The sequence below is a fragment of the Saccostrea echinata genome, unplaced genomic scaffold (assembly GCF_033153115.1).
Source record: "Saccostrea echinata isolate AGI-Se365-2 ecotype Australia unplaced genomic scaffold, CSIRO_AGI_Sech_v1 ptg000058l, whole genome shotgun sequence".
Lineage (NCBI taxonomy): Eukaryota > Metazoa > Mollusca > Bivalvia > Ostreida > Ostreidae > Saccostrea > Saccostrea echinata.
In genome coordinates, this window is record NW_026889807.1 from 3,458,633 (window position 1) to 3,485,478 (window position 26,846).

At 33.7% G+C, this 26,846-nt stretch overlaps 2 protein-coding genes across 4 annotated transcripts; one reads left to right on the forward strand and one right to left on the reverse strand.

The window, feature by feature from the left end:
• Positions 1-4: 4 nt before the first annotated feature.
• Positions 5-2,706, forward strand: LOC133174465 (transmembrane protein 267-like). 2 transcript variants are annotated; one of them, XM_061309586.1, is made up of 3 exons: positions 5-62; positions 1,460-1,746; positions 2,313-2,706. In XM_061309586.1, the coding sequence occupies exons 2-3, from the start codon at positions 1,477-1,479 to the stop codon at positions 2,670-2,672; spliced, it is 630 nt and encodes a 209-aa protein (XP_061165570.1). In that variant the 5' UTR covers positions 5-62; positions 1,460-1,476; the 3' UTR covers positions 2,673-2,706. The 2 variants fall into 2 exon arrangements, with proteins under 2 accessions (XP_061165570.1, XP_061165569.1); XM_061309585.1 differs by lacking the exon at positions 5-62 and adding an exon at positions 1,010-1,352.
• LOC133174464 (kielin/chordin-like protein) lies at positions 2,701-26,643 on the reverse strand. Of its 2 annotated transcripts, XM_061309583.1 has the most exons (11): positions 26,559-26,643; positions 21,420-21,545; positions 18,416-18,544; positions 17,822-17,944; positions 17,393-17,515; positions 16,446-16,568; positions 15,867-15,989; positions 15,567-15,686; positions 15,047-15,205; positions 3,172-3,306; positions 2,701-2,857 (listed from the first exon to the last, which is right to left on the reverse strand). In XM_061309583.1, exons 1-11 carry the CDS (start codon positions 26,617-26,619, stop codon positions 2,847-2,849), a joined length of 1,233 nt encoding a protein of 410 aa, XP_061165567.1. In that variant the 5' UTR covers positions 26,620-26,643; the 3' UTR covers positions 2,701-2,846. The 2 variants fall into 2 exon arrangements, with proteins under 2 accessions (XP_061165567.1, XP_061165568.1); XM_061309584.1 differs by lacking the exon at positions 18,416-18,544.
• Positions 26,644-26,846: the final 203 nt, after the last annotated feature.

Genomic DNA, 26,846 nt, shown 5'->3' on the forward strand with positions numbered 1-26,846 from the left:
TAAACAAATCCACTCCACCTGTCACAGCTGTTGATTTATACGTGTCCAAATGGTTTTGTCTTGTGAGTATTGATCTTACATTAATTGCACATAAGTAATACAAAAAGCAGAAAAGGGATTAAATATAATGTGGATATAAAATGATTATTTCAGGACCGTCATCCTCTTTCTATGAAAAGGGGGGGGGGGGGATTTGAATCCGGGATGTTTCGCGCCCATTCCGTTTCGCACTGAGATGGTTCGCGCCAGGATGATTCGCGCCGATTTCGACGCGAAACATCGCATGTTTTATTTTAAATGTTTCATCACATTTTGATCCGTTTTAAATTATTTATCAAATAAAAGATCAACAATTCAACAGTGATTCTATGTAACTGATAAGTTGGAGATCAAAAGGTTAGAATTTAAATTGATGTGTGGGTTGTCCAAGCCAGCAATAATTACTTAATTAGATGGCGGTATTATAATTATCTTTTGTATATATACGTAATTAGCACAGTGTTACAATAATTCATAATTATGCTATGTATGTACACTTCAAACACATCTACATAAACATGATAAATAATTTAGGTCTCTGCTTCAAATATAATCTTCTTAAATTTAAAAAAAAAAATGTTCCAAAAATATCTACATGATCTATATTTACATATATTTAAAATCTAAAATTTTGTTAAATGAACTAAACTCAGTAGCACATTTATATAAACATCGTGGGGCGAACCATCTCAGCGCGAAACAGAATTGGCGCGAAACATCGTGGGGCGAACCATGCATAGGTGCGAAACATCCCGTTACCGGTGATTTTTCCCATAGACACCTGGAATTTTATCAATTAGTTGCAATTAAAGCCTTTGATAGAAAAAAGGTTACCATCTCTATAAATATAAAAGGGGTGGGGGGGGGGGGAGAGTGAGAGAGAGTTCTAGGCAGGCTTTATTTGCAATTTTAGGTGCCTCTGTTTAAATCAAAGACTTATAAAACTTTTTTTCTAATATCAAACAAATTTTTTTCTTCAAATGTAATGTTTAGAAAGATGAAGGGTTCTTTTATTCATTGAAGCATTTAGGCAAATAGGTTTTTATCCAATAAGACCATGATTGGGACTCGGGGGAACTCAATAATTTATATAGAGAGAACTTATGAATCCATAAGATATCTGATAATTTATAACAGCTAGTATGGTAATGGTAGACTGCTACCTTCAGAACTCTTATACAAATTCTCTTATACTGAGTTATTCATGTCATTGGGACTTACTAAATGAACTTAAGTACACATACACTGTATACATGTACCAGCAGTATATTAAAGAAAGGCAATGAGAAATGCAGGATTTCCATCCCATGCAGGTACTGTGTTACAGTACATTTTTTTTTATTATTTTCCATCAAGAAGAAAGAAAAAAATGACTAACATCTATTATTATCATTTTTTGTATGTTCATATAAAATTTCAGACTTGGTAACAGACTGAATGTTAGGCCATGTTATCTTGTACGAGTTAGCCCTACTCTTCACTTGTCTTTTGGGTGACTTTCTTCCTTCAACTGTAAAAAGTACTCATGGTAACCTTCCAAGAGCACTGATTGACAGTTTCACACATTGGGGCGTGGCCTTTTTCTCATGGGCAATCATTGTTCAGGCGAAAAACTACAAGGAATTTGTGGAATGTCTGTTGTGTGGACTCCTTGCCATGGCTATAGATGCTGACCACTTCATCGCAGCCAGGTCATTGTCTCTCCAGGTAAATAATATATATACAGTTTTATACACCATGTATTATAAACCTAATAGTGCATGATACAAGTGTTTTAGACTTTCTGTGACACTCCCTTGGATCTTGGGCTACCACTCTTCTGACTTGTCAATGAGCCAATAGCTGCCCCTATGGCTGCAGATCTATACCAGGGCCAAGACCAAGACTTTAATGTGATATTCTATTAAAGAAATATCTAACAATAAAATGAAATAAATGTAGTGTGTATCCTAACCTGCTTGGAATCAAATGTTACTTAATATTCAAAAATGAAGATACAGTATTTGTCAGTATTCAATTTTTTTTTAATCTGCATGACCACAAACTTTAATTCTCCTCAAAGTGTTGAATAAGTACAGATAAATAACTGTACTTTCATAATCTATGCATTGTAACTAAAACATAGATAATAAAGTTCAATAATTTTACATTTATTGTAAGTAATTGATTGAAAATATTGTTTATCTGGACTAGATATAAAACAACACACACAAATTTGGCATGTGTAAAAATTTGTGTAGTGTAAATATTTTCAGATATATTTTGTATTTCAGGCAGCATTGTCACTGAAGTCACGACCTTTCCTCCACTCAACGACCTTGACCCTTTTGATATCTCTCATTATATTCATTACTGGATACATTTTAAACAAGGGGTGGATCAAACTTCTCTCTGTAATGTGTTTCATTGCCTGGACATCTCACCACATTAGGGATGGATCTCGGCGTGGCCTCTGGTTTTCTCCTGTTGGATCCACCCCTGCTATTCCCTATAACATTTATGTAGTTTTGACACTTTCGTTGCCATTGTTGGTGACATTTCTTCTCAAAATTTTTAATGCTGATTTTATGAGATCAGATGTACACAGAGAATTGTTTGTAGAAGCTAAATCTAAGAATGTGCTCCCAATATGATGAATGTTTTGAATAAAAATGCATTACATCCACACACATTTTATATTTTTATTTGATAGTTAAACGTTTAAGTAGTATGTGCATTCAAAAAATGAACTAGATGAAAATAAATTATAAACAAATGTGAAATGAGGATGGTATTGGAATTCTCTTCTACCAGACATCACGCTCGCATTACTTGTCATCTGAAATTAAACCAAAGAAAATAAATGAAAAAGCTGAGTTCAGAATTATTTTGAAATTAAGATAATTGCATTGTATAACTATTTACTTTTGGTGCATTTTTTTAGCCATAAGCATCCTGAAATTTGGGCAATTTTACTTATAGTTTAGATTTTTGAGTCTTGTTTAACAACTCTTCATAAACCTGCTCTAATGATCGTAGATAACTTTACTTAGTAACTTTTTTTCATTTACTGTTTGTACAAATTACTCGTTACATTTTTTGACAGTACAACTCATTTAAAACATGCATTGTTTCATTTATTGGACAACATACCGTTGTTACATTTATTGACAGTACAACTCATTTCGCCATTTGATTGACAGGTACATAAATTACAACCGTCTAGTGATGTCGATTGCTCTCCAATATTGTAATGCATGTTGTTATATAAACATTTTACTGAAACAGCTGAAATAGAAAAAGTACAATGTATTCTAATTCATTTCACAAAATATATAATTTTTTTAAATTATGTACATAAACACTTTTAAGTTGTAGTTTTCAAATTGCAGCCAAGTGTATAAATTTTGAAATCGATATGTTTACGTGCATCCTGTTTGTAACATATTTTTGGAGTCCACATTTTAATGATATTTATTACATTCCTGTATTACTTTTTTTCTTCCGTTGATCAATTTATGGTTAAAGCTCTGAATTGTTCCTTTACAAACTAGTTATAATTGTAACGGGGACCGTTACAGATGTTCCCCAAACGCTCCCCAACTCCCTTTTGGTGTCTTATTTCCTGTAAGCTTCATTAAATAAGGCAATGAAGTATATTGATCGTTTTTTCCATTTCACGCGCGTGCACGTGCATGCATGTGCAGTATGACCATGTCATCCCGTTTATACTATTAATGTATCTTTATATTCTCAGTATCAAAACATTTCATCAAAAATATAAGTTCCGGCTATATCAAGTATACTGGACATCTTAGCATTGCGCGCACGCGCACCTGCATGCATGTTCATAATGACCATGCCATCTTGTGTACACTTATAATATGTCTGTTTATTCATAGTATCAAAGCTTTTCCTCAAAAAATATAAAAGTTACAGCTATATTAAGTATATTAATCATTTAACACATTGCACGCGCGCGCATGTGCATGCATGTGCATGATGTCCACATCATCTTGTCTACACTTGTAATATATCTGTATATTCTTAATATCAAAGCTTTTCATCAAAAAATATAAAAATTACGACTATATTAAATATATTGGTCATTTAACACATTGCATGCGCGCGCACGTGCATGCATATGCATGCATGTGCATGTTGACCATGTCATCTTGTCTACACTTTTAATATATATAAATATTTTGAGTATCAAATCATTTCATCAAAAAATATAAAAGTTACGTCTATATCAAGTAAATTGGTCATTTTGCGATTTGCGCGTGCGCGCACGTGCATGCATGTGCATGTTGACCATGTCATCTTGTCTACACTTTTAATATATCCTTGTATTCTGAGTATCAAAGCATTTCATCAAAAAATATAAAAGTTATAGCTATATTATGTATATTGGTCATTTTACGCATTGCACGCGCACGCACGTGCGTGCACGTGCGCGCAAAACGATCTTCGTTCCGCAAATCTACATAACATGCCTAGTAACCCTAAAAAGGTTTTAACTCAATTGGATGTGCAGTTTCCGAGAACACTCGCGGACAAAAAAGTACCGGAGAAGAAATAAGAATAAAAAAGAATAATAATAATAATAATAATAATAATAACTAGATGAGATCTCGTTGCGAGCAACGAGTAGGTCTTCCGTCCCATTTTTCGATGAGATATGATTTTGACTATGATTTTGTTTAAAGATAATAAGATATAGACTTCCCTAATTAGATTTCATTCTTTTGATTTCTATAACATTATCAAAGAGCTATAGATGACATGTTTTTGGCCCCTCTGAGCCCCTAGTTTGAGGGGTCAGCCTCTTTTTCTTGATATCAACTGAAAGGTCTTGTGATTTTGAAAACGTTTTGTTCAACAATTATTCAGAGATTTCCTTTCGTTGTGGAGATATGCTGAATGGAAATATTTAGGGGCCATCCCTCAATGTCCTTAATGGGGACATTTGATAAAAATTCAAAGGGTACATATTGTTTAGAACATTATTCTGACTATCTTTTGTTCAGTATTGCTTATCAAAATATTCCCCCTTTACGAGATATAAAGCGTCAAAGATTTAACATTCTGGCCCCTTGTGACCCCTTATTACGTAACGTATGATCAGTATCGTATCATATATTGTTGTAAATTGTTAGGATAAGCATCTTTGCTTCAGGAATGTATTACAAATTATTGATCGTTTAAGAGTTAAAGATGAAAGAGTTTTGGCCCCCCTGAGCCCCTAATTTGAGGGGTCAGCCCCTTTTTCTTGATACCAAATGAAAGGTCTTTTGATTTTGAAGACTTTTTGTTCAACAACTATTCAGAAATCTATTTTCGTTTTCGAGATATGGTGAATTGAAATATTTAGGGGCCAGCCCTCCAAGTCCTTAATGGGGCCGTTTTGCAAAAATTGAAAGGTTGCATATTGTTTAGAACATTATTCTGAACATCTTTTGTTCAATATTGCTTTTCAAAATATTCCCCCTTTTTGAGATATAAAGCATTAAAGATTTAGTATTCTGGCCCCTTTTGGCCCCTTATTACGTAACATATGATCAAAATTTTAAACCATATAGTTGCAAATCGATAAGATGAACATTTTTGCTTCAGTAATTTATAACAAAATATTGATCGTTCAAAAGTTATACATAAAAGGCTTTTGGCCCCCCTGAGCCACTAATTTAAGGGATCAGCCCTTTTTTCTTGATATCAAATGAAAGGTCTTGTGATTTTGAAGATTTTTTGTTCAACAACTATTCAAAAATCTATTTTCGTTTTCGAGATATGCTGAATTGAAATATTTAGGGGCCAGCCCTTCAAGTCCTTAATGGGGCAGTTTTGCAAAATTTGAAAGGTTGCATTTTGTTTAGAACATTATTCTTAACATCTTTTGCTCACTATTGCTTATCAAAATATTCCCCCTTTTTGAGATATAAAGCATCGAAGATTTAGCATTCTGGCCCCTTTTGGTCCCTTATTACGTAAGATATGATCGAAATTTTAAACCATATAGTTGCAAATCGTTAAGATAAACATTTTTGCTTCAGTAATTAATAACAAAATATTGATCGTTCAAGAGTTATACTTGAAAGAGTTTTGGCCCCTCTGAGCCCCTAATTTGAGGGACCAGCCCTTTTTTCTTGATATCAAATGAAAGGTCTTGTCATTTTGAAGATTTTTTGTTCAACAACTATTCAGAAATTTATTTTCGTTTTCGAGATATGCTGAATTGAAATATTTAGGGGCCAGCCCTTCAAGTCCTTAATGGGGCAGTTTTGCAAAAATTGAAAGGTTGCATATAGTTTAAATTAATAATCTGACCATCTTTTGTTCAGTATTGCTTATCAAAATATTCTCTCTTTTCGAGATAGAAAGCGTCAAAGATTTAGCATTCTGGCCCCTTCTGGCCCCTTATTACGTAATAAATGATAAAAATTTTAAAACATATAGTTGCAAATTGTTAAGATGAACATTTTTGCTTCAGTAATTTATAATAAAATTTTGATCGTTCAAAAGTTATATATGAAAGAGTTTTGGCCCCTCTGAGCCCCTAATTTGAGTGATCAGCCCCTTTTTCTTGATATCAAATGAAACGTCTTGTCATTTTGTGCATCTTTTGTAATATATGTTTTAACAAAATATTTACAGGTAAGAAGATATAAAAGAAAACATGTCAAATTTTGCGAGATGCTTGTGAGCCTATTTTTCGAGCCCAGGTGAGCTTCAGTGCCTTTTGAGCTGGAAACATATAGATGCAAAATGGCACATCTACAATCTTTCCTCTATCTTCACTGAAAATCTTATCCCTATATCTCTATTCGTTTAGGAGAACACCCCAGGACAAGCTGACCCTCTGAAAATCAGAAAATCGTCCATATCTCACGACCGGAAGTGACGTCATCAAAAACCAAAAAAACCTATCAAGATCAGTTGATTATCTTTCACGTCTGAAAGTTTGATGTAAATCGGCCAAGCCGTTTCTGAGAAATCGCGTGCACAAAATCGGTTGGAAGAAAAATAATAATAATAACTAGATGAGATCTCGTTGCGAGCAACGAGTAGGTCTTCCGTCCGATTTTTCGATAAGATGAGATATTATTTTGACTATGATCTTTGTTAAAACTAAAAAGTAATAATATATAGACTTCCCTAATAAGATTTCATTCTTTTGATTTATGTAACATTATCAAAGAGCTATAGATGACAGGCTTCTGGCCCCTCAGAGCCCCTAATTTTAGGGGTCACCCCTTTCTCTTGATATCAAATGAAAGGTCTTGTGATTTTGAAGACTTTTTGTTCAACAACTATTCAGAGATTTCTTTTCTTTGTGGAGATATGCTGATTGAAAATATTTAGGGGCCACCCCTCCAAGTCCTTAATTGGGCCGTTTCACAAAAACTGAAAGGGTGCATATTGTTTAGAACATTATTCTGACCATCTTTTGTTCAGTATTGCTTATCAAAATATTCCCCCTTTTTGAGATATAAAGCGTCAAAGATTTAGCATTCTGGCCCCTTGTAGCTCCTTATTACGTAACATATGATCACAATTTTAAAACATATAGTTGCAAATCGTTGAGATGACCATTTTTGCTTCAGTAATTTATTACAAAATATTGATCGTTCAAGAGTTATACATGAAAGACTTTTGGCCCCTCTGAGCCCCTAATTTAAGGGATCAGCCCTTTTTTCTTGATATCAAATGAAAGATCTTGTGATTTTGAAGACTTTTTGTTCAACAACTATTCAGAAATCTATTTTCGTTTTCGAGATATGCTGAATTCAAATATTTAGGGGCCAGCCCTTCAAGTCCTTAATGGTGCCGTTTTGCAAAAATTGAAAGGTTGCATATCGTTTAGAACATTATTCTGAACATCTTTTGTTCAATATTGCTTTTCAAAATATTCCCCCTTTTTGAGATATAAAGCGTCAAAGATTTAGCATTCTGGTCCATTTGGCCCCTTATTACGTAACATATGATCAAAATTTTAAAACATATAGTTGCAAATCGTTAAGATGAACATTTTTGCTTCAGTAATTTATTACAAAATATTGATCGTTCAAGAGTTATACATGAAAGACTTTTGGCCCCTCTGAGCCCCTAATTTAAGGGATCAGCCCTTTTTTCTTGATATCAAATGAAAGGTCTTATCATTTTACACATCTTTTGTACTACATGTTTTAACAAAATATTTACAGGTAAAAAGATATAAAAGAAAACGTGTCAAATTTTGCGAGATGTTTGTGAGCCTATTTTTCGAGCCCAGGCGAGCTTCAGCGCCATTTCAGCTGGAAAGATATAGATGCCCAATTGCACATCTACAATCTTTCCTCTATCTTCACTGAAAATCTTAACTCAATAGTTTTAGTCGTTTAGGAGGAGTTTCCAGGACAAGCCGACCCTCTGAAAATCAGAAAATCGTCAATATCTCACGACCGGAAGTGACGTCATCAAAAAACAAAAAAACGTATCAAGATCAATTGAATATCTTTTACATCTGAAAGTTTGGTGTAAATCGGCCCAGCCGTTTCTGAGAAATCGCGTGCACAAAATCGGTTGGAAGAAAAATAATAATAACTAGATGCGATCTCGTTGCGAGCAACGAGTGGGTCTTCCGTCCGATTTTTGATAAGATGAGATACGAATTTGACTCAGATTTTTGTTCATAAATATATAAATAGTGAAAACGCACAATTTGCTTCAGTTTTGTTTAACAAAATTTTGATCATTATGGCACCAAAAAACGCAATATTTGATGAAGATTTTAACATATTTATAGTAGCAGATCGTGATGATGAACATTACTGTAAAAGGGTTATAGATGAAAGACTTTTAGCCCCTTTGAGCCCCTAATTCGAGGGGTCTTGATATCACATGAAAAGTCTTGTAATTCTGAAGACTTTTTGTTCAACAACTATTCAGTTTTCGAGATATGCAGACTTGAAATATTTAGGGGCCGTCCCTTTAAGTCCTTATAGGGGCTGTTTAGGAAAAATTCAAAGGATGCACATTGTTCAGATCATCATTCTTAACAACTTTTGTTCAATATTGCTTTTCAAAATGTTTCCCCTTTTCGAGATATAAAGGGTCAAAGATTAAGCATTCTGGCCCCTTATGGCCCCTAATGACGTAATATTTGAAGAAAATTTTAAGATATATAGTTGTAGATTATGAAGATGAACATTTTTACTTCAATAATTAATATCAAAATATTTAACGTTAAGGAGTTATAGATGAAAGACTTTTGGCCCCTCTGAGCCCCTAATTTCAGGGGTCAGCCCCTTTTTCTTGATATCTCTTGAAAGGTCTTATAATTCTGAAGACTTTTTGTTCAACAACTATTCAGAAGTTTCGTTTCGTTTTCGAGATACGTAGACTTGAAATATTTAGGGGCCGTCCCTTTAAGTCCTTATAGGGGCTGTTTAGGAAAAATTCAAAGGATGCACATTGTTCAGATCATCATTCTAAACAACTTTTGTTCAATATTGCTTTTCAAAATGTTTCCCCTTTTCGAGATATAAAGCGTCAAAGATTAAGCATTCTGGCCCCTTGTGGCCCTTATTTATGTAACATATGACGTAAAAATCATAAAATATAGTTGTAGTTTATTAAGATAAATAATTTTGCTTCAGTAATGTATACAAAAATATTGCTTGTTTAAGAGTTATCGATTAAAGACTTTCGGCCCCTATCAGCCCCTAATGTGATGAGTCAGCCCTTTATTCTTGATATCATGTTACAGATCTTGCCATTCTGCACAAATATTGTTCAATATGTTTAAACAAAATAATTATACTTTAAAAGATATGATACAAAAAGTCTCAAAAATTCACTCATGATTCGTGTCCTAAATTTCGACCCCTACCGAGCTTCCATACTAGGCACTTCCGGAAAATATCTAAACCCAGGTGCAATGTGGCAACATGTCCTCTATCATCACTGAAAATTTCAGCGCTCTAGCTTAAGCCGTTTTTGAGTTCCATCGCAGACAAGGAGGTCCTCTGAATTTTAATAAAAGGGCGATAACTTCCGACCGGAAGTGATTTTTCAAATTTTGAAATGCCGGTACAAACTTCAGATGATAAGACATAAACTCTGAAAATTTGAAGTAAATCGATCATTTCATCTCCGAGAAATCTTCTGCACAAAATCGGTAAGGAGAAAAAAAAGAAGAACTAGATGAGATCTCGTTGCGAGCAACGAGTGGGTCTTCCGTCAGATTTTTGATAAGATGAGATAAGAATTTGATTGAGATTTTCGTTCAAATACAATGACATAAATAAATTGTTAAGACGAACAATTTTGCTTTAATAATGATTTACAAAATATTGATCAATAAAGGAATATAGATTAAAGACTTTCGCCCCTTCTTGGCCCCTAATGTGAGAGGTCAGCCCCTTTTTCCTGATATCATTTTAAAGCTCTCATGATTTTGAACACTTTTTGTTCAACAACTGTTCAGAAATTCTTTTTTGTTTTCGGGATATATGCTAAAGAAATATTAAAGGCCGGCCCTTCAAGTCCTAAATGGGGACGTCTAGCAAAAATTGAAAGAGTGCATATTGTTCAGAATATTATTTTGATCGTCTTTTGTTCAATACTGTTTATCAAAATATTCTTCCTTTTCGAGATATATTGCGCCATAGATTATGCAATCTGGTCCCCTAAAGACCCCTTACTGCGTAATATATGATATCAACATCATGTTATTTAGATAAAGTGTGTGAAGATGTACTATTTCGCTTCAGTTATATATTACAAAATATTGATCATTAAAGAGTTATTGATTGTATACTTTCGGACCCTCTCAGCTCCTTATCTAATGGGTCAGACCCTTTTCCTTGATATCACCTTAAAGTTCTCATGATTTTGAACACTTTTTGTTCAAGAATTATTCAAAAATTCTTTTTCGTTTCCGAGATATATCTGAAGGATATATTTAGGGGCCGGCCCTTCAACTCCTTAATGGGGACGTTCAGCAAAAATCAAAAGGTTGCATATTGTTTAGAACATTATTTTGAATAACTTTTGTTCAATGTTGCTTATCAAAATATTTCCCACTTTTGAGATATAAAGCGTCAAAGATTTAGCATTCTGGCCCCTTATGGCCCCTAATTATGTAACATATGATGTGAATATCATAATATATAGTTGTAAATTGTTGAGATGAACATTTTTGCTTCAGTAATGCATTACAAAATATTGATCGTTAAAGAGTTATTGTTCAAAGACTTTCGGCCCCTCTCAGCCCCTATTTTGAGGGTCAGCCCCTTTTTCTTCATATCACTTTAACGCTCTCATGATTTTGAACACTTTTTGTTCAACAACTACTCAGAAATTTTTCTTCGTTTCTGAGATATTTGCAAAGGAAGTATTTAGGGGCCGGCCCTTCAACTCCTAAATGGGGACGTTTAGCAGAATATGAAAGGTTGCATATTGTTTAGAACATTATTTTGAACATCTTTTGTTCAATATTGCTTATCAAAATATTTGTCACTTTTGAGATATAAAGCGTCAAAGATTTAGCATTCTGGCCCCTTATGGCCCCTAATTATGTAACATATGATGTGAATATCATAATATATAGTTGTAAATTGTTGAGATAAACATTTTTGCTTCAGTAATGCAATTACAAATATTGATCGTTAAAGAGTTATTGATGAAAGACTTTCGGCCCTTCTCAGCCCCTAATGTGATGAGTCAGCCCTTTTTCTTTGATTTCATATAAAAGATCTCGTAATTCTACACAATTTCTGTTCAATATGTTTTAAGAAAATACTCATAGTTAAAAAGTTATCGTAAGAAATGTCTCTAAAATTCACTCATGATTCGTGTCCTAAATTTCGACCCCTACCGAGCTTCCATACTAGGCACTTCCGGAAAATTTGAAAACCCAGGTGATCAATGGCAACGTGTCCTCTCTCATCGCTGAAAATTTCAGCACTCTAGCTTTAATCGTTTTTGAGTTCCATTGCAGACAAGGAGGTCCTCTGAATTTTAATTAAAGGGCGATAACTTCCGACCGGAAGTGAATTTCAAAAAAATGAGAAAAACGTATAAGGTTCAGACAAAGATACATCTTCCCTGAAATTTTCAAGTAAATCGATCCAGCCAACTCCGAGAAATCTTCTGCACAAAAATTGTAAAGAAAAAAAAAGAATAATAATAATAACTAGATGAGATCTCGTTGCGAGCAACGAGTGGGTCTTCCGTCCGATTTTTGATAAGATGAGATATGAATTTGACTGAGATTTTCGTTCAAATATAATGATATAAATAAATTGTTAAGACGAACAATTTTGTTTAAATAATGTTTAACAAAATATTGATCATTAAAGGGTTATAGCTTAAAGACTTTCGGCCCTTCTTGGCCCCTAATGTGAGAGGTCAGCCCCTTTTTCTTGATATCATCTTAAAGCTCTCATGATTTTGAACACTTTTTGTTCAACAACTATTCAGAAATTCTGTTTTGTTTTCGGGATATATGCAAAAGAAATATTAAGGGCCGGCCCTTCAAGTCCTAAATGGGGACGTCTAGCAAGAATTCAAAGAGTGCATATTGTTCAGAATATTATTTTGAACGTCTTTTGTTCAAAACTGTTTATCAAAATATTCTTCCTTTTCGAGACATATTGCGCCAAAGATTATGCAATCTGGCCCCCTAAAGACCCCTTATTGCGTAACATATGATATCAACATCATGTTATTTAGATAAAGTGTGAGAAGAAGAACTATTTCGCTTCAGTAATATATTACAAAATATTGATCATTAAAGAGTTATTGATTGTATACTTTCGGCCCCAATCGGCCCTTATTTAAGGGGTCAGACCCTTTTCCTTGATATCACCTTAAAGCTCTCATGATTTTGAACACTTTTTGTTCAACAACTAGTCAGAAATTCTTTTTCGTTTCTGAGATATTCGCAAAAGTAGTATTTAGGGGCCGGCCCTTCATCTCCTTAATGGGGACGTTTAGCAAAAAATGAAAGGTTGCATCTTGTTTAGAACATTATTTTGGACATCTTTTGTTCAATATTGCTTATCAAAATATTTCCCACTTTTGAGATATAAAGCGTCAAAGATTTAGCATTCTGGCCCCTTATGGCCCCTGATTATGTAACAAATGATGTGAATATCATAATATATAGTTGTAAATTGTTGAGATAAACTTTTTTGCTTCAGTAATGCATTACAAAATATTGACCGTTAAAGAGCTATTGTTCAAAGACTTTCGGCCCCTCTCAGCCCCTATTGTGAGGGTCCAGCCCTTTTTTCTTCATATCACTTTAAAGCTTTCATAATTTTGAACACTTTTTGTTCAACAACTACTCAGAAATTCTTTTTCGTTTCCCAGATATTTGCAAAAGAAGTATTTAGGGGCCGGCCCTTCAACTCCTTAATGGGGACGTTTAGCAAAAAATGAAAGGTTGCATCTTGTTTAGAACATTATTTTGGACATGTTTTGTTCAACATTGCTTATCAAAATATTTCCCACTTTTGAGATATAAAACGTCAAAGATTTAGCATTCTGGCCCCTTATGGCCCCTGATTATGTAACAAATGATGTGAATATAATAATATATAGTTGTAAATTGTTGAGATAAACATTTTTGCTTCAGTAATGCGTTACAAAATATTGATCGTTAAAGAGCTATTGTTCAAAGACTTCGGCCCCTCTCGGCCCCTATTTTAAGGGTCCAGCCCCTTTTTCTTCATATCACTTTAAAGCTCTCATGATCTTGAACACTTTTTGTTCAACAACTAGTCAGAAATTCTTTTTCGTTTCTGAGATATTTACAAAAGAAGTATTTAGGGGCCGGCCCTTCAACTCCTTAATGGGGCCGTTTAGCAAAAAATGAAAGGTTGCATCTTGTTTAGAACATTATTTTGGACATCTTTTGTTCAATATTGCTTATCAAAATATTTCCCACTTTTGAGATATAAAGCGTCAAAGATTTAGCATTCTGGCCCCTTATGGCCCCTGATTATGTAACAAATGATGTGAATATCATAATATATAGTTGTAAATTGTTGAGATAAACATTTTTGCTTCAGTAATGCATTACAAAATATTGATCGTTCAAGAGTTATTGATTAAAGACTTTTGGCCCTTCTCAGCCCCTACTTTGATGAGTCAGCCCTTTTTTTTTGATATCATATTAAAGATCCTGTAATTCTACACAATTTCTGTTCAATATGTTTTAACAAAATACTCATAGTGAAAAAGTTATCGTAAGAAATGTCTCTAAAATTCACTCATGATTCGTGTCCTAAATTTTGACCCCTACCGAGCTTCCATACTAGGCACTTCCGGAAGATTTGAAAACCCAGGTGATCAATGGCAACATGTCCTCTATCATCGCTGAAAATTTCAGCACTCTAGCTTTAATCGTTTTTGAGTTCCATTGCAGACAAGGAGGTCCTCTGAATTTTGATTAAAGGGCGATAACTTCCGACCGGAAGTGAATTTCAAAAAAATGAGAAAAACGTATAAGGTTCAGACAAAGATACATCTTCCCTGAAATTTTCAAGTAAATCGATCGAGCCAACTCCGTGAAATCTTCTGCACAAAAATTGTAAAGAAAAAAAAAGAATAATAATAATAATAATAAAAGTGAAAAAGAAACAATAGAATAATAGAAGGGTCTTCCGTTGGAGACGGAAGACCCTAATAATAAAAGTGAAAAAGAAACAATAGAATAATAGAAGGGTCTTCCGTTGGAGACGGAAGACCCTAATAATAATAAAAGTGAAAAAGAAACATAAGAATAATAGAAGGGTCTTCCGCTGAAGACGGAAGACCCTAATAATAATAATAATAATAGGGAAAAAGAAACCGAACGAAAACAATAAGGTCTTCCGTTGGAGACGGAAGACCTTAATAATAAGAATAGGGAAAAAGAAACCGAACGAAAACAATAAGGTCTTCCGTTGGAGACGGAAGACCTTAATAAGAAACCGAGTAAAAACAATATGTTCCCAAACTTCGTTTGGGGAACATAATTAAGGTCGTTCAAACCTACCTTTAATTGTCGGTAAATACTGAGGTGCAACATACACAGGTTGACAGGACTTTTTCCCACACGTGACGTCACCGGTTACGGTACAGGTACATGTATTGCAGTCGTCTCCCTTGGGAAAAATATCACCGGATTTGTGGGATTTTCCCAAATATGTACAGTCTGTGAATCAAAACACAAACTTCATTTTAAAATCAAGGCAATACACTTATATATATGTATTTCAATGGTGATATCATTTCTGCATGAAGATACACGTCGTGTTACAAGTATAATGGGAAAGTTGTGGTGTTTAAATTAACTTAATTAACTTGTTGTGTTCAGGTTCATATTGTTTTAATTAAAAAAAAAAAAAAAAAAAAAAAAAAAAAAGAAACTTCTTAACTGATTCAGGTCTTGGATCATATAAGTCGAATAGATTTAACAAAGTCAGTCTTAACGGTATGTTACGATATCTTTTCGACTAATAGCTAGAGCATCAAGTGTTTTATCTCTTAAGTACTCTCAGTAGGCCATATCAAACCTGGATAACATGGCAACTTTGTACAGCTAAGTTTTCCAGTGACCATACACCAACATGTGTTACATTTGTCTACCTTGAAGCTTTGACCAGCCTTGTAAACAACCCCATTATGATGACAATCTGTTAAAACGTAATATTTTGCATAATTCACTGTGATTATGATAATAATATCACCGATTTCTTCACGATAGCTGATTATTTTTTTCAAACCAATAAAATAGCAACATCTAGCATATCTTAATGATATATAATTCAGACATGAGCATGTTCATATTTGAGAGAGAGAGAGAGAGCGCGCACCTTTAAAACATGATTTGGTTGAGCACTGCACAGTTCCATCAGCCATACATTTACACATATTGCAGTGGTCACCCTTGTCAAACATTTCCCCTCTCATGAAACCTTCTCCGTGATAAACACAGTCTGTAAATTGTAAAATAACAATGATAATGCAATTTTCACACCACGTTTTACTCAAGAGTCGGATATCTTTTATGGGGGGTGGGGGTGGGGGGTCTGAATGTAAATGTTCTTGAATAAATGGTATATTCATAGCAACAAAATGCTTGAATAACCACATATATTTTTTTTTTCTCTACATATTATCTGCCTTCATTCCTCTCAAACTTTATCATGAGACTAAAATTTCATATGCTTTAAAAAACGAGTGCTCTCATTCCTCATGATCATCAAAGTCATACTTGCAATCTTATTAAGATAAATGTACCACCCACCCACGTGCACCCCACACATCACCTTAAAAGCATCTCCAACGCACATTTTAATGGCTGGAAGAACATAGTCAACATTCGGGAGCTTGCTTTCAATTGGTCAAACTTAACATTAATCTGCGCAAGACCAACTTATTTGACAATATACCTGGGTAACATTTTCTGTTTGTACATTGCACGACTCCTCCATCGAGACACCTGCAGTCATTACAACCATCGCCTTTGCGAAAACTAGACCCAGCTTCGTACTGCTTGCCCTTGTGAACGCATTCTGCAGAAAAAAAAAAGTTTAAGTCAAATTACGTTTTATCTGAGAATGGTCTTTGAAAATGCCAGGACAAGGAAACTGTATATAATTTAGTTAATATATAGTCCGGCATAGTCAGATGATATTTTTGATGACTTTAAAAATGCGTGGAAGTTTAAGGACATACATGTACGCAGCGTACCTTACCTACTGATAATTTTTCAAGACATTCTTAATTTAAGATTATAGTGCCATCAGATGTTTGTAAATAAAAATCAGCATGCATTACCAGGGGTTTTGAAAAGATATCAATTGATGAAAATTCTTGTATAATTTAAAGAAAAAAATTTACAAAAATTACTAAACGTATATTCTAGAAGTTTTGTTTATCAAAACTTGTTTTAGAAGAAGTGTACACCAGCATATATAGACATTAAAATGTAGTACACAGTTTCTTTAAGTACTGGAACTCTTCAACTCCAGGGAAAATACAATAAAATTCAAACTACGTTGCGTATGTCCTTAATTTTCCATCATAATTGTAATTCAGAAAAGGAAGCAGACAAATAAAACTATATTATTTTGTATGCATGTATGTAACTCATTCAATACACATTAAATAATATTGTGGAAATTCTAGAAAAAAAATGATACCACTATATTGAAAACTCACTAGAAAAAGAAACCTGAAGGCAATAATTTTTCTTAATAAACGGGATGTAAATAAATGGAGGGGCTAAAGTCTGTCTGATTAAAATCAAACCTTCACTAGCTCTTTTTTATTTTGATTGTCACGTGACGCTAGTGAAGGTTTGATTTTAATCAGACTGGACTAAAGTCTTCCTTACTTGGTGCACAGGAATCTGTTGTACATAGAACTGAACCAGTCACCATGCAGGTACATCTGTTGCAGTTATCCCCCTTTTGAAATATAGCACCAGCTTTGTAAGTTTTGCCTCCGTATCGACAATCTAGACAATTAACGTTTTTATAATGGAATTAACGTTATATCTCTCAAATATTCAATTTATTCCTGATGCAAAAGATATTATAATTTTGGTGTTGATAAGATTTTCATTCTCTTTTCACATTCGTATACTCAAAGATTTTTTTTTTCTTTTTTTTTTTCTTTTTTTTTTTTTTCTTTTTTTTTTTTTTTTTGCAAATGATTTGTCTAATGTACAAGTACACAATGATACATGTGTTCTCTTCTGAAACCGAGTATATACTAGTACTCTCTAAAATTAAATCAAAAATAAAATGAAAATAATACCTACCTGGGAAGCACTTGTTGTCTGTGCACTGGACTTTTCCCGACACCAAACAGGTGCACGAATTACAGCTATCCCCCTTCTTAAACGTCTTCCCCGCTCTGTACAGGACCCCTAAATGCTGACATGCTGAAAGATAAAAAAGATAAGAGGAATGCGATTTTCCTAGGTTTGCAGCAATAAGTGACATCATGATACATGCACATGTACTAATTTGTTTTTGTTTGTTTGTTTGTTTCTTTTTTTCTTTTTTTTTTTAATCACACTAAAAAAGAAAATAATTAAAACAAATGTACTATTAATTGCTTTTTTTATAAGTTGTACAATAATCTTGAAAATATGAATATATTTTCAGAATTGTAGTAGAAATGGATAACCCTTTTTCCTCATAAGATTAAAAATATGACAGGATGCAAGCTTCAATTATAATATAATAATAATATAACAGTGTAATGTTTGATTATAGGAAAATATATAAATGAATTGGAAATTGAAAGGTAATTTTATTTTCTATCCATTTTTTAAATAACTATGGATGTTTATGATTGTAATGACTCAGACATCCACAATGTATATGCAATATAGGATTAGGAGTCTTACTTGTTCTTTGATAACACTCTTTTCTTGAGCACAGTATCTGCCCTGTTAATTTACACCGACAGGTATTGCAACCATCTTCAGCCGGAAATATCATTCCATTCCTGTATTGCTTCCCTAAGTACACGCATCCTGGAAATTAAGTGAATAGAAAGCTGTACGTACGAAATATATGTAGATAATAGTTTTGTAAAATATTTGCTCAGAACATGGCCATATCAAGGTTAATTTGTAAATATCAATGAACTGGATAATTCTATATGTTTGACTAGAACTGGGTTTCTCTGTTGTTTTAAAAATGGTATCTATACTACTATATTAAAATAATAGACTCGAATTTTTGGCCTTTAATACCGATAAATCGGAAGAGTACCGTCTTTTATTTGATATATTTTAAACATCAATGGTACTTGAAGATTACCAATTTGTTTTTATTTTTTCTCAATTAAGCTTCGCTAATTAATAATCAACGAAAATTCCTCAAAAAATTCCGGAAATCATCTGGATTTTTTGGATTTTACAATCTTGCGCGTGCGCATTACATTCACGCTAAATCACGGTGTTCAAACCAATCTCCCTTGCAGAGTTGTCGTTCGTTTCTCTCTTATACACGAATGTATGAGCCGTTGGTCGAGAGTGTTTTCAAATCAGAGAAGACAAAAGTATATACTAGATAGATATATATTTGTTATTGTATAATTTCTCTAATAAGAAATCATTAATGTATATGAACAGAATATATAGCAAATTTCCAATGAAAATTTACACGTATTTGTTATAGGCGTTGGAACCGGGGGGGGGGGGGGGCTAGGGGGGCTTAGCCCCCCTCCCCCCACTTTTTTTTGCAAAGATAGGCATAATATAGGCATTGAAAACTGGGGCTTACCTTTTTTCGTTGGTTTAGCCCCCCCCCCCCACTTTCAAATAGCCACCCACTTTCAATTTGCTTCTGACGTCTATATGTTTGTATTATCGTAATCGTTTCTGAGTTTATATCCATACAAATGTGATATTGTGGCCATCTCGGAGACACATTTATTATATGTTATTTATATCTCTGGCCATCTCAACGGAGGCAAAAAGCTCATGATCGTAGGAGCAACATTAATGTAACTACCCGATTTATTTTATCCCTCCTTTCTTTAATGCTTTTTTTGAGGGGAACTAAAGGGGGGTGTTACAACTCCAGTTAGAATCACATCTTAGTGAAGTAGGCATTCTTTTTCCGCCAAAAATTACAATAACTACTATATAAAAATTATAGACTCGAATTTTTGGCCTTTAATACCGATAAATTGGAAGAAAACTGTCTTTTGTTTTATGTATTTTAAACATCATTGGTACTTGAAGATTACCAATTTGTTTTTATTTTTTCTCAATTAAGCTTCTATTTTTATTACTTTTTCGATGTACTAATTCAAGGATATTACATTAATTTTTATCAAAACAGACAGTCTTTTACAGATTATATAAGTGTCCATTACCTGTGTATATATAAAGTATATGTATTAGCTGTGCTTAACTCTTTTATTGTTGAGGTCATATTTTGAAAAAGTTGAGACCTGCAGTGTTAAAATTGTTTTTTACACCTTTACTTTAATAACTGATTGTGTAAAAATACCAGCTTAGCACAATTCTTCATTTTCATTACTTTGCTTGATATGTATCAGCAGTGTGCTCAACTCTTTGCTGTTGTCATATTTTCAATGAACATCGATCCATAATTACTTTTACTAAATTTGTTTGGAAAGGTGAAATTTATGTAAGCTCTGGCGTGATTCGAACTCAAGACTTGATTTATAGCTAACTGGTGGTCAAACCCATTCTGCTCTACGCCGTTACGCAACAATTTAAAAAAACAAAAACAAAAACAAAAACAAAACAAACACAAAAAAAAAACAAACAGAATTATATTAACATTCATTGTTTATTTCAAAAATACCTTACAATATGAATGTGTCGATGTATCTATTTTGTAAATGTCCGATATGCACATGGATGCATTCATAACAATGTCAACCCGTGCACGCACGGGTCAAAATCTAGTATTTTTATAAAAATCATGAAAACAGAAATGTATTTGGAAAAAATAAAAATATTGAATACTTTAAGTAATATCAAAATTCACAAAGACGACAAAATAACATTAGTATGTATTTTATCATGTCAGGTTAAGGACAAATGTGACGATATTTAGAAAGTATAAATTGCAAGTCTATCGAAGATAAATAATTCAAACTAAAACTTGCTCTTTTTATACAAGTGCATATACATGTTCTTGTTTAAATCGAAGTTTAAAAATTCAAAGAAGCTTCCTTCTTGAGTGCAAAGTTCAAACTGTAATATATGAGAAAATATTTCAAATAAAATCAAAATTTACTTGTACATGTAGTTTCGTAATTATTTTATTAGGTGTAACTTCTAAAAAGGAATCTGATTTCTCAAATTGTGCTTTTAAAAATGATGATTTATTATCCGTGGTCAGTAACCCCCACAGGTGCTCGATATTTTGCAGCAAATCCTGTTAAGTTTCAAATGTATTCGGTCGTAAATCAAATCAAACTCCGAAAACAGCTTCAAATATTGATGGCTGAATATCTAATTTTATATACGTTTGTCAAGATTAAGATTTATGAAGACCTGACATTTGACTGATTGTAAATAGACTGAGTCATTATTTTTTTCAAATACTTCGAAATACTTTCATGATTATCATTGACCCAATCCAAAACAGATAGCCAAAATAATTATCATTGATCCAATCCAAAACAGTTATCAATTTCAAAATGACTTTCTATATAGGTGATATATATATAGGTGATCATATTTTCAATTCTTTATTCATTTTATCTGTAAAATTTACTAATATTAATTAGTCTGATTTTTTTGGTTTGGTTTGGTCAAATTAAGATGCAAATGCGTTGTGTTTACAAATATACCAGGAAATACGCAGACAATTGCAAAATGAACCAGCAAATAATGATCGCTGTTGATTTTCCCCACCTACCTTTGTTTAGTTCTTCGCAGGTTATTTTGAAGTCGTATCCACATTTACATTTTTGTCCTGCTCTGTCTGTAAATACCTGTCCTGGTGTGTACGATTGAAGGCCATCTGAACATACTGGGTCTGGAGCTGGTGGGGAAAGAAATCACAAATAAAATATACATTCATAAAATTTTAGTTTTCCATTCCTATAAAGGTGTTTTATTCATACATGCAACGCCATAAATAGACTCTTTTTAGTGACGCAGGGGATCTGAGGCCCAGCCGGGTCCCAAGCGGGTCCAGGGTAGTGTCTTAATGGGGGTTCTTGGGGCGGGGGAGGCATTTACCTCACTTCGCAGTCGCCCGCGTGGCGCAGTGGTTAGAGCGTTTGTTCTAGAGTCGCGATGTAAGTAGTAAATCCTTAGGTCGCGGGTTCGATTCCACTGCGGGACGCGGAGGCCGGTCCGTATAAACCGAGATCCAAGTTTAAGTTCATTTATTCACTCATATGGTACATGAGGGCAATGAAAAATATTTACAGCATATAAATTCAGGTCAGAGGTACAAGTATATGATATACATATTCAGAAAATGAAAGTTAAAAAGGACAAAAACGAAGAAAAAAAGCAGTAGCAGTAGGTGCTGGCACGAAAAAGATCCCTCACTGCTCAATGGCCCTCAGTGTCGAGTATAGGTCAAAATTTGCAGCCCTCCACCGGCAATTGATGGCATCTCCATAAGAGTGAAAAATTCTCGAGAGGGACGTTAAACAACAAACAAACAAACCTCACTACCTCAATGGTAGTTACGGCTTTGACATGTATATAACACAGGCGTCGGAACCGCGGGGGGGGGGGGGGGGGGGCTAGGGGGGCTTAACGCCCCCCCCCCCATTTTTTTGGCAAAGATAGGCATAGTATGGTTGAAAATTGGCGCTTACCTTTTTTTGTTGGTTTAACCCCCCCCTCCCCCACTTTCAATTTGCTTTTTCTCAATTAGCCTTTTCAAAAGGCGTAATTTAAGCCTTTCCAAGTTTGGGGGGGGGGGGGGGGGGCACAGCCATACATTTTCAGTTGAGGGGATAAAAAAAAAATCATCAGACGTTCTTATTGATATGCCACAAGCATATAGTAGATATGTTTTTACAGTAATCTATACATCGGCAAAAAAATTATTGGAGGGGGGCACGCCCCCCTCGTGCCCCTCTCCCGGTTCCTACGGCCATGTCTACAGCAGAGTAATGTATGTATTCTGATTTAAAAAATAGGAGGAGGGGGGTCGAGGGGGAAGGGGGCTGGCTCTCCTCATATACTTTTATGCACACAATTTTAGCCTGATGTTTGACTTAAACTTTCGAAATCTGGAATTAAATAAAATCCAACTTTAGAATGTTGTTTTTATGACGTACGAAAAGGTGCGTCATAATACCGACTTAAAGTCATCTTCGAAAGACCAAGGTCACCGAGCAATATTGAATAAATTCATGTTTCCGAAATATGTTTCAATACTATAGATTAAATAAATAAATGCTCTACTACATTCTTGCTGAATACCTAAAGATTGTCGTGTAATTGACGCAAGGAATATTTTCAATGTTAATATCACTTCACAATTAGATGTTGGAATTCAAAATATTTTTCTTACATCAATAATAATTTGCTATATTTTTACTTGTTCTTGACTTCAATATAACATGATGTTAAAAGTTTTCTAACCCATGGATATCTATTTTGGTATTTCATCATTCCAAAAATGTTGAAAAGAGCTAAAAATAATAAGCAATAATGCAGAAATAATTCATTGATTGTATTTTACTCTTAGAAAGAATAGTAGAAATAAAATAGTTAATTAAAATATAATTTTATTGTCCTTATTTATAGATTGATCTATGAAGACTTCCCAGCCGCACACCTGACAAATGGATGACGTACTAGGTATGGTGAATAAGGAAATATGAAGAGATTTTGATCTATCTGATTGCTTCTTTTATTGCAGTACTGGTTTGGTTTATATGACTTTTACAAAGTAAAACAATACAGCGATTATTTATTGTTTTCATTTTATCACGATATGTTAGCAATTCATCAGTTCTATTCACAAATATTATTTGGAAGGAAAGTTAAATAAGTACATGTAATTAGCCAAAGTTTAATTTTAAAGAAAATAATGTGCTCTGGGACATATATACGTGTTATAAACAGCATATACATGCATAGCAGAAAAAATTTCCTCTCAATTGCCCTTTATCCTGTATATATTATAGTGTACGTATACTCTCACAGTTTTAATTGCAAAGCTTTTTTGTAATTAAATTCATCTGAATTGTTTGGAAATATTGCGATTACAAAAACCTTTGAGACATGAATGAAAACTTTTACTTTAACGGCATTTTAACTTTCCACAAGATACTCCATTTAAAAGAAGTTTCCCTCTTTTCACTGATAATCTCACGAACAACAAAACAAAACAGTTTATCAAAAAAAAAAAAAAAAAAAAAAAAAATTGAAATAAAATTAAGCAGTAAAGAATTTTAAATCTTAAAAAAAAATGCGAAAGAAATATTCAATGATCAGAATTGAGAGGGAAATAATTAAATTTGTACTGATTATACAAAGTGTATGGTAATATGTTAAAGCTGTCTGTGAATTAGGAGGACTCAGAAAGATCATACTTGTATCGTCATTAACTTGGAGTACTTTCTTCATCTAACCTATGTTTTATTTCAGGTGACCTTTCATCCTGCATTCTAAGTGATGGAAAAATCGTCATTCGCATAAAACTGATGTTCATATCCAAAAAATATTCAAAGCACTAAAGGTTGTACATTTTTCTTTAATGTCATTAACAGCCATTCATTACTTTAAGAGTTATTTGCAACGAAATGATGAGACAGTAAAATTGAAATGTAAGTGGACTATGTTTATCTGATGCATGACAATTGTAAAAGGTGAAAATAACGAACAGTGATCAATTTAATAAATTCAGCGAAGAACACGAATCCTGAACAGAAAAAAAACCCAGACTTTTGGAAGCACCAAAATTGGGATCAGGTGCTTAAGAGGAGTAAACGTCCCCTGCATGTCGACCATTTTTTTTCCACATGCCGTAAGCCTCTGTATTGATCAGGTAAACGGAGTAACTCATACTCAAAATGGAAAAAAATAGCCTATCAATTGATGGAAAACATGTCAGTCAAAATACGACCCAACAGTAGAATGTATTCGTAAAAAAGATCATTATAACGACATGGATTTTACAAAATATCGACTTTTAAAGAGAAAATGGAAAACCTTGTAACACCAGGTTATTTGTCAGTAGGTTGCCTATGTTTAAACAAGAGGCCCATGGGCCACTTCGCTCACCTGAGTAACTTTGACCATGCTGTTCTTTTCTCAGATTTCCCCCCTTGTAATACCTATTGTGGCCCCGCCCTACCCCCGGGGGTCACGATTTGAACAATTTAGAATCTATACTATCCCAGGATGCTTTCACATCACCTTTTCTGGTCCAGTGGTTCTTGAGAAGAAGATTTTTAAAGATTTTTCCTATATATTTCAATGTAAAACTTGGATTCCCTATTGTGGCCCTGCCCTACCACCAGGGGTCATGATTTGAAAAATTTAGCATCTTCACTACACCAGGATGCTTCCACATAAGTTTCAGCTTTTCTGGCCCAGTGATTCTTGAGAAGAAGATTTTAAAAGATTTTCCTATATATTTCAATGTAAAACTTGGATTCCCTATTGTGGCTCCGCCCTACCCCCGGGGGTCATAATTTGAACAATTTAGAATGTACACTAAACCAGGATGCTTCCACATAAGTTTCAGTTTTCTGGCCCAGTTGTTTTTGAGAAGAAGATTTTTCAAAGATTTTTCTTACATATTTCAATGCAAAACTTGGATTCTCTATTGTGGCCCTGCCCTTACCTCGGGGGTTATGATTTGAATAATTTAGCATCTACACTACTTGAGGATGCTTCCACATAAGTTTCAGCTTTTTTGGCCCATTGGTTCTTGAAAAGAAGATTTTTTAATGACCCCACCCTATTTTTGTCTTTTCGTGATTATCTCCCCTTGCAAGGGGACTTGGCCCTTTATTTTAATAATTTAAACTCCCCTTTATTCAAGGAGACTTTCTACCAAGTTTGGTTAAATTTGGCCCAGTGGTTCTTGAGAAGAAGTTGAAAATGTGAAAAGTTCACAGACGGACAGACAGCTAGACGGACGGACGACGGACAACGGGTGATCAGAAAAGCTCACTTGAGCTTTCAGCTCAGTTGAGCTAAAAATCGTACTCAGAACATGCTCTTGAGAATCGAATCTGTTGGGAGACATAAGCACTAAATGCAGGCGATTGAGGAATTTTATTACATAAAAAGAGAAATTTGACGATGCAAAAACTGAAGTCTCTGACTATAATCTCTACTTCCAATTGTAGGGTAGCTCCTTAATCTAATAATTCATGAACATTTCTTTATTACTTTTTGAAATACCCTTCCTGCATACAGACAGGCATACAGATAAACGAGATCAAAATCAGCCATATTAGACAAAGAAACAAATAGGAAAGCAATTATAGAGAAAAAAGAACAGACCTAGACCTGAAAAAAATTAATTTTTAAAAGTAAAATCGCAGTAGAAATTGACATGCTACTAAACATAATCGATAAACTTAATTTTCAATTGACAAAAAATGCTAGGTGAAGGTATAGTATACTTAAGGACATACGCAACGTACCTTACCTACTGATAATTTTTCAAGATATTCTTAATTTAAGATTATAGTGCCATCGGATGTTCGTAGACAAAAAAATCAGCATGCATTACCAGGGGTTTTGAAAAGATAACAATTGATGAAAAATCCTGTATAATTCAAAGAAAAATATACAAAAATTACTTAACATGTATTCTAGATGTTTTGTTTATCCAAACTTGTTTTAGAAGAAGTGTACACTAGCATATATAGACATTAAAATGTAGCACATAGTTCCTTTAAGTATTGGAACTCTTCAACTTCTGGGGAAAAGACAATCAAGTTCAAAGTACGTTGCGTATGTCCTTAACAAATCAGACATATGTACATACATGTAGGAAGCAATTATCAAAAGAATTTAGGAAAAGAAGAAATCTTTTTATTTTAATGAAAGAAAATATACTTACAATCAGCTGCTATCTGTACCACAAAAAGGCAATACAATCCAAAAATGTAAAGTACGAACATATTTTTATCAATAATTTTTTTTTTTTTTTTGAATGAAAAAAAGAAAGAAAAGAAAAATAAAAGTCAGTAAATGATTGTCAATTAAGATGATGGTATTGAAGAATGATTTCAAATACAATGCCTTTTTATATTAAATAGGTAAGTTCCGGAATAATATTATGTTATTACATGGCGTATTACTAGCAAAGTAGCTTATGACAAATGTAATACGTCATATTCTGATTTAT

What these genes read in the sequence shown, in the direction of transcription:
- LOC133174465 (XM_061309586.1), top strand. Translation starts at nt 1,477, where the DNA reads ATGTTAGGCCATGTTATCTTGTACGAGTTAGCCCTACTCTTCACTTGT. An exon ending in CCAGGTCATTGTCTCTCCAG is followed by an intron (nt 1,747 to 2,312) that starts GTAAATAATATA and finishes TTTGTATTTCAG; the next exon opens with GCAGCATTGTCACTGAAGTC.
- LOC133174464 (XM_061309583.1), bottom strand. Translation starts at nt 26,619, where the DNA reads ATGTTCGTACTTTACATTTTTGGATTGTATTGCCTTTTTGTGGTACAG. An exon ending in AAAGTTGCCATGTTATCCAG is followed by an intron (nt 15,206 to 15,566) that starts GTTTGATATGGC and finishes TTTGATTCACAG; the next exon opens with ACTGTACATATTTGGGAAAA. An exon ending in GTATTTACCGACAATTAAAG is followed by an intron (nt 3,307 to 15,046) that starts GTAGGTTTGAAC and finishes TTTCTATTTCAG; the next exon opens with CTGTTTCAGTAAAATGTTTA.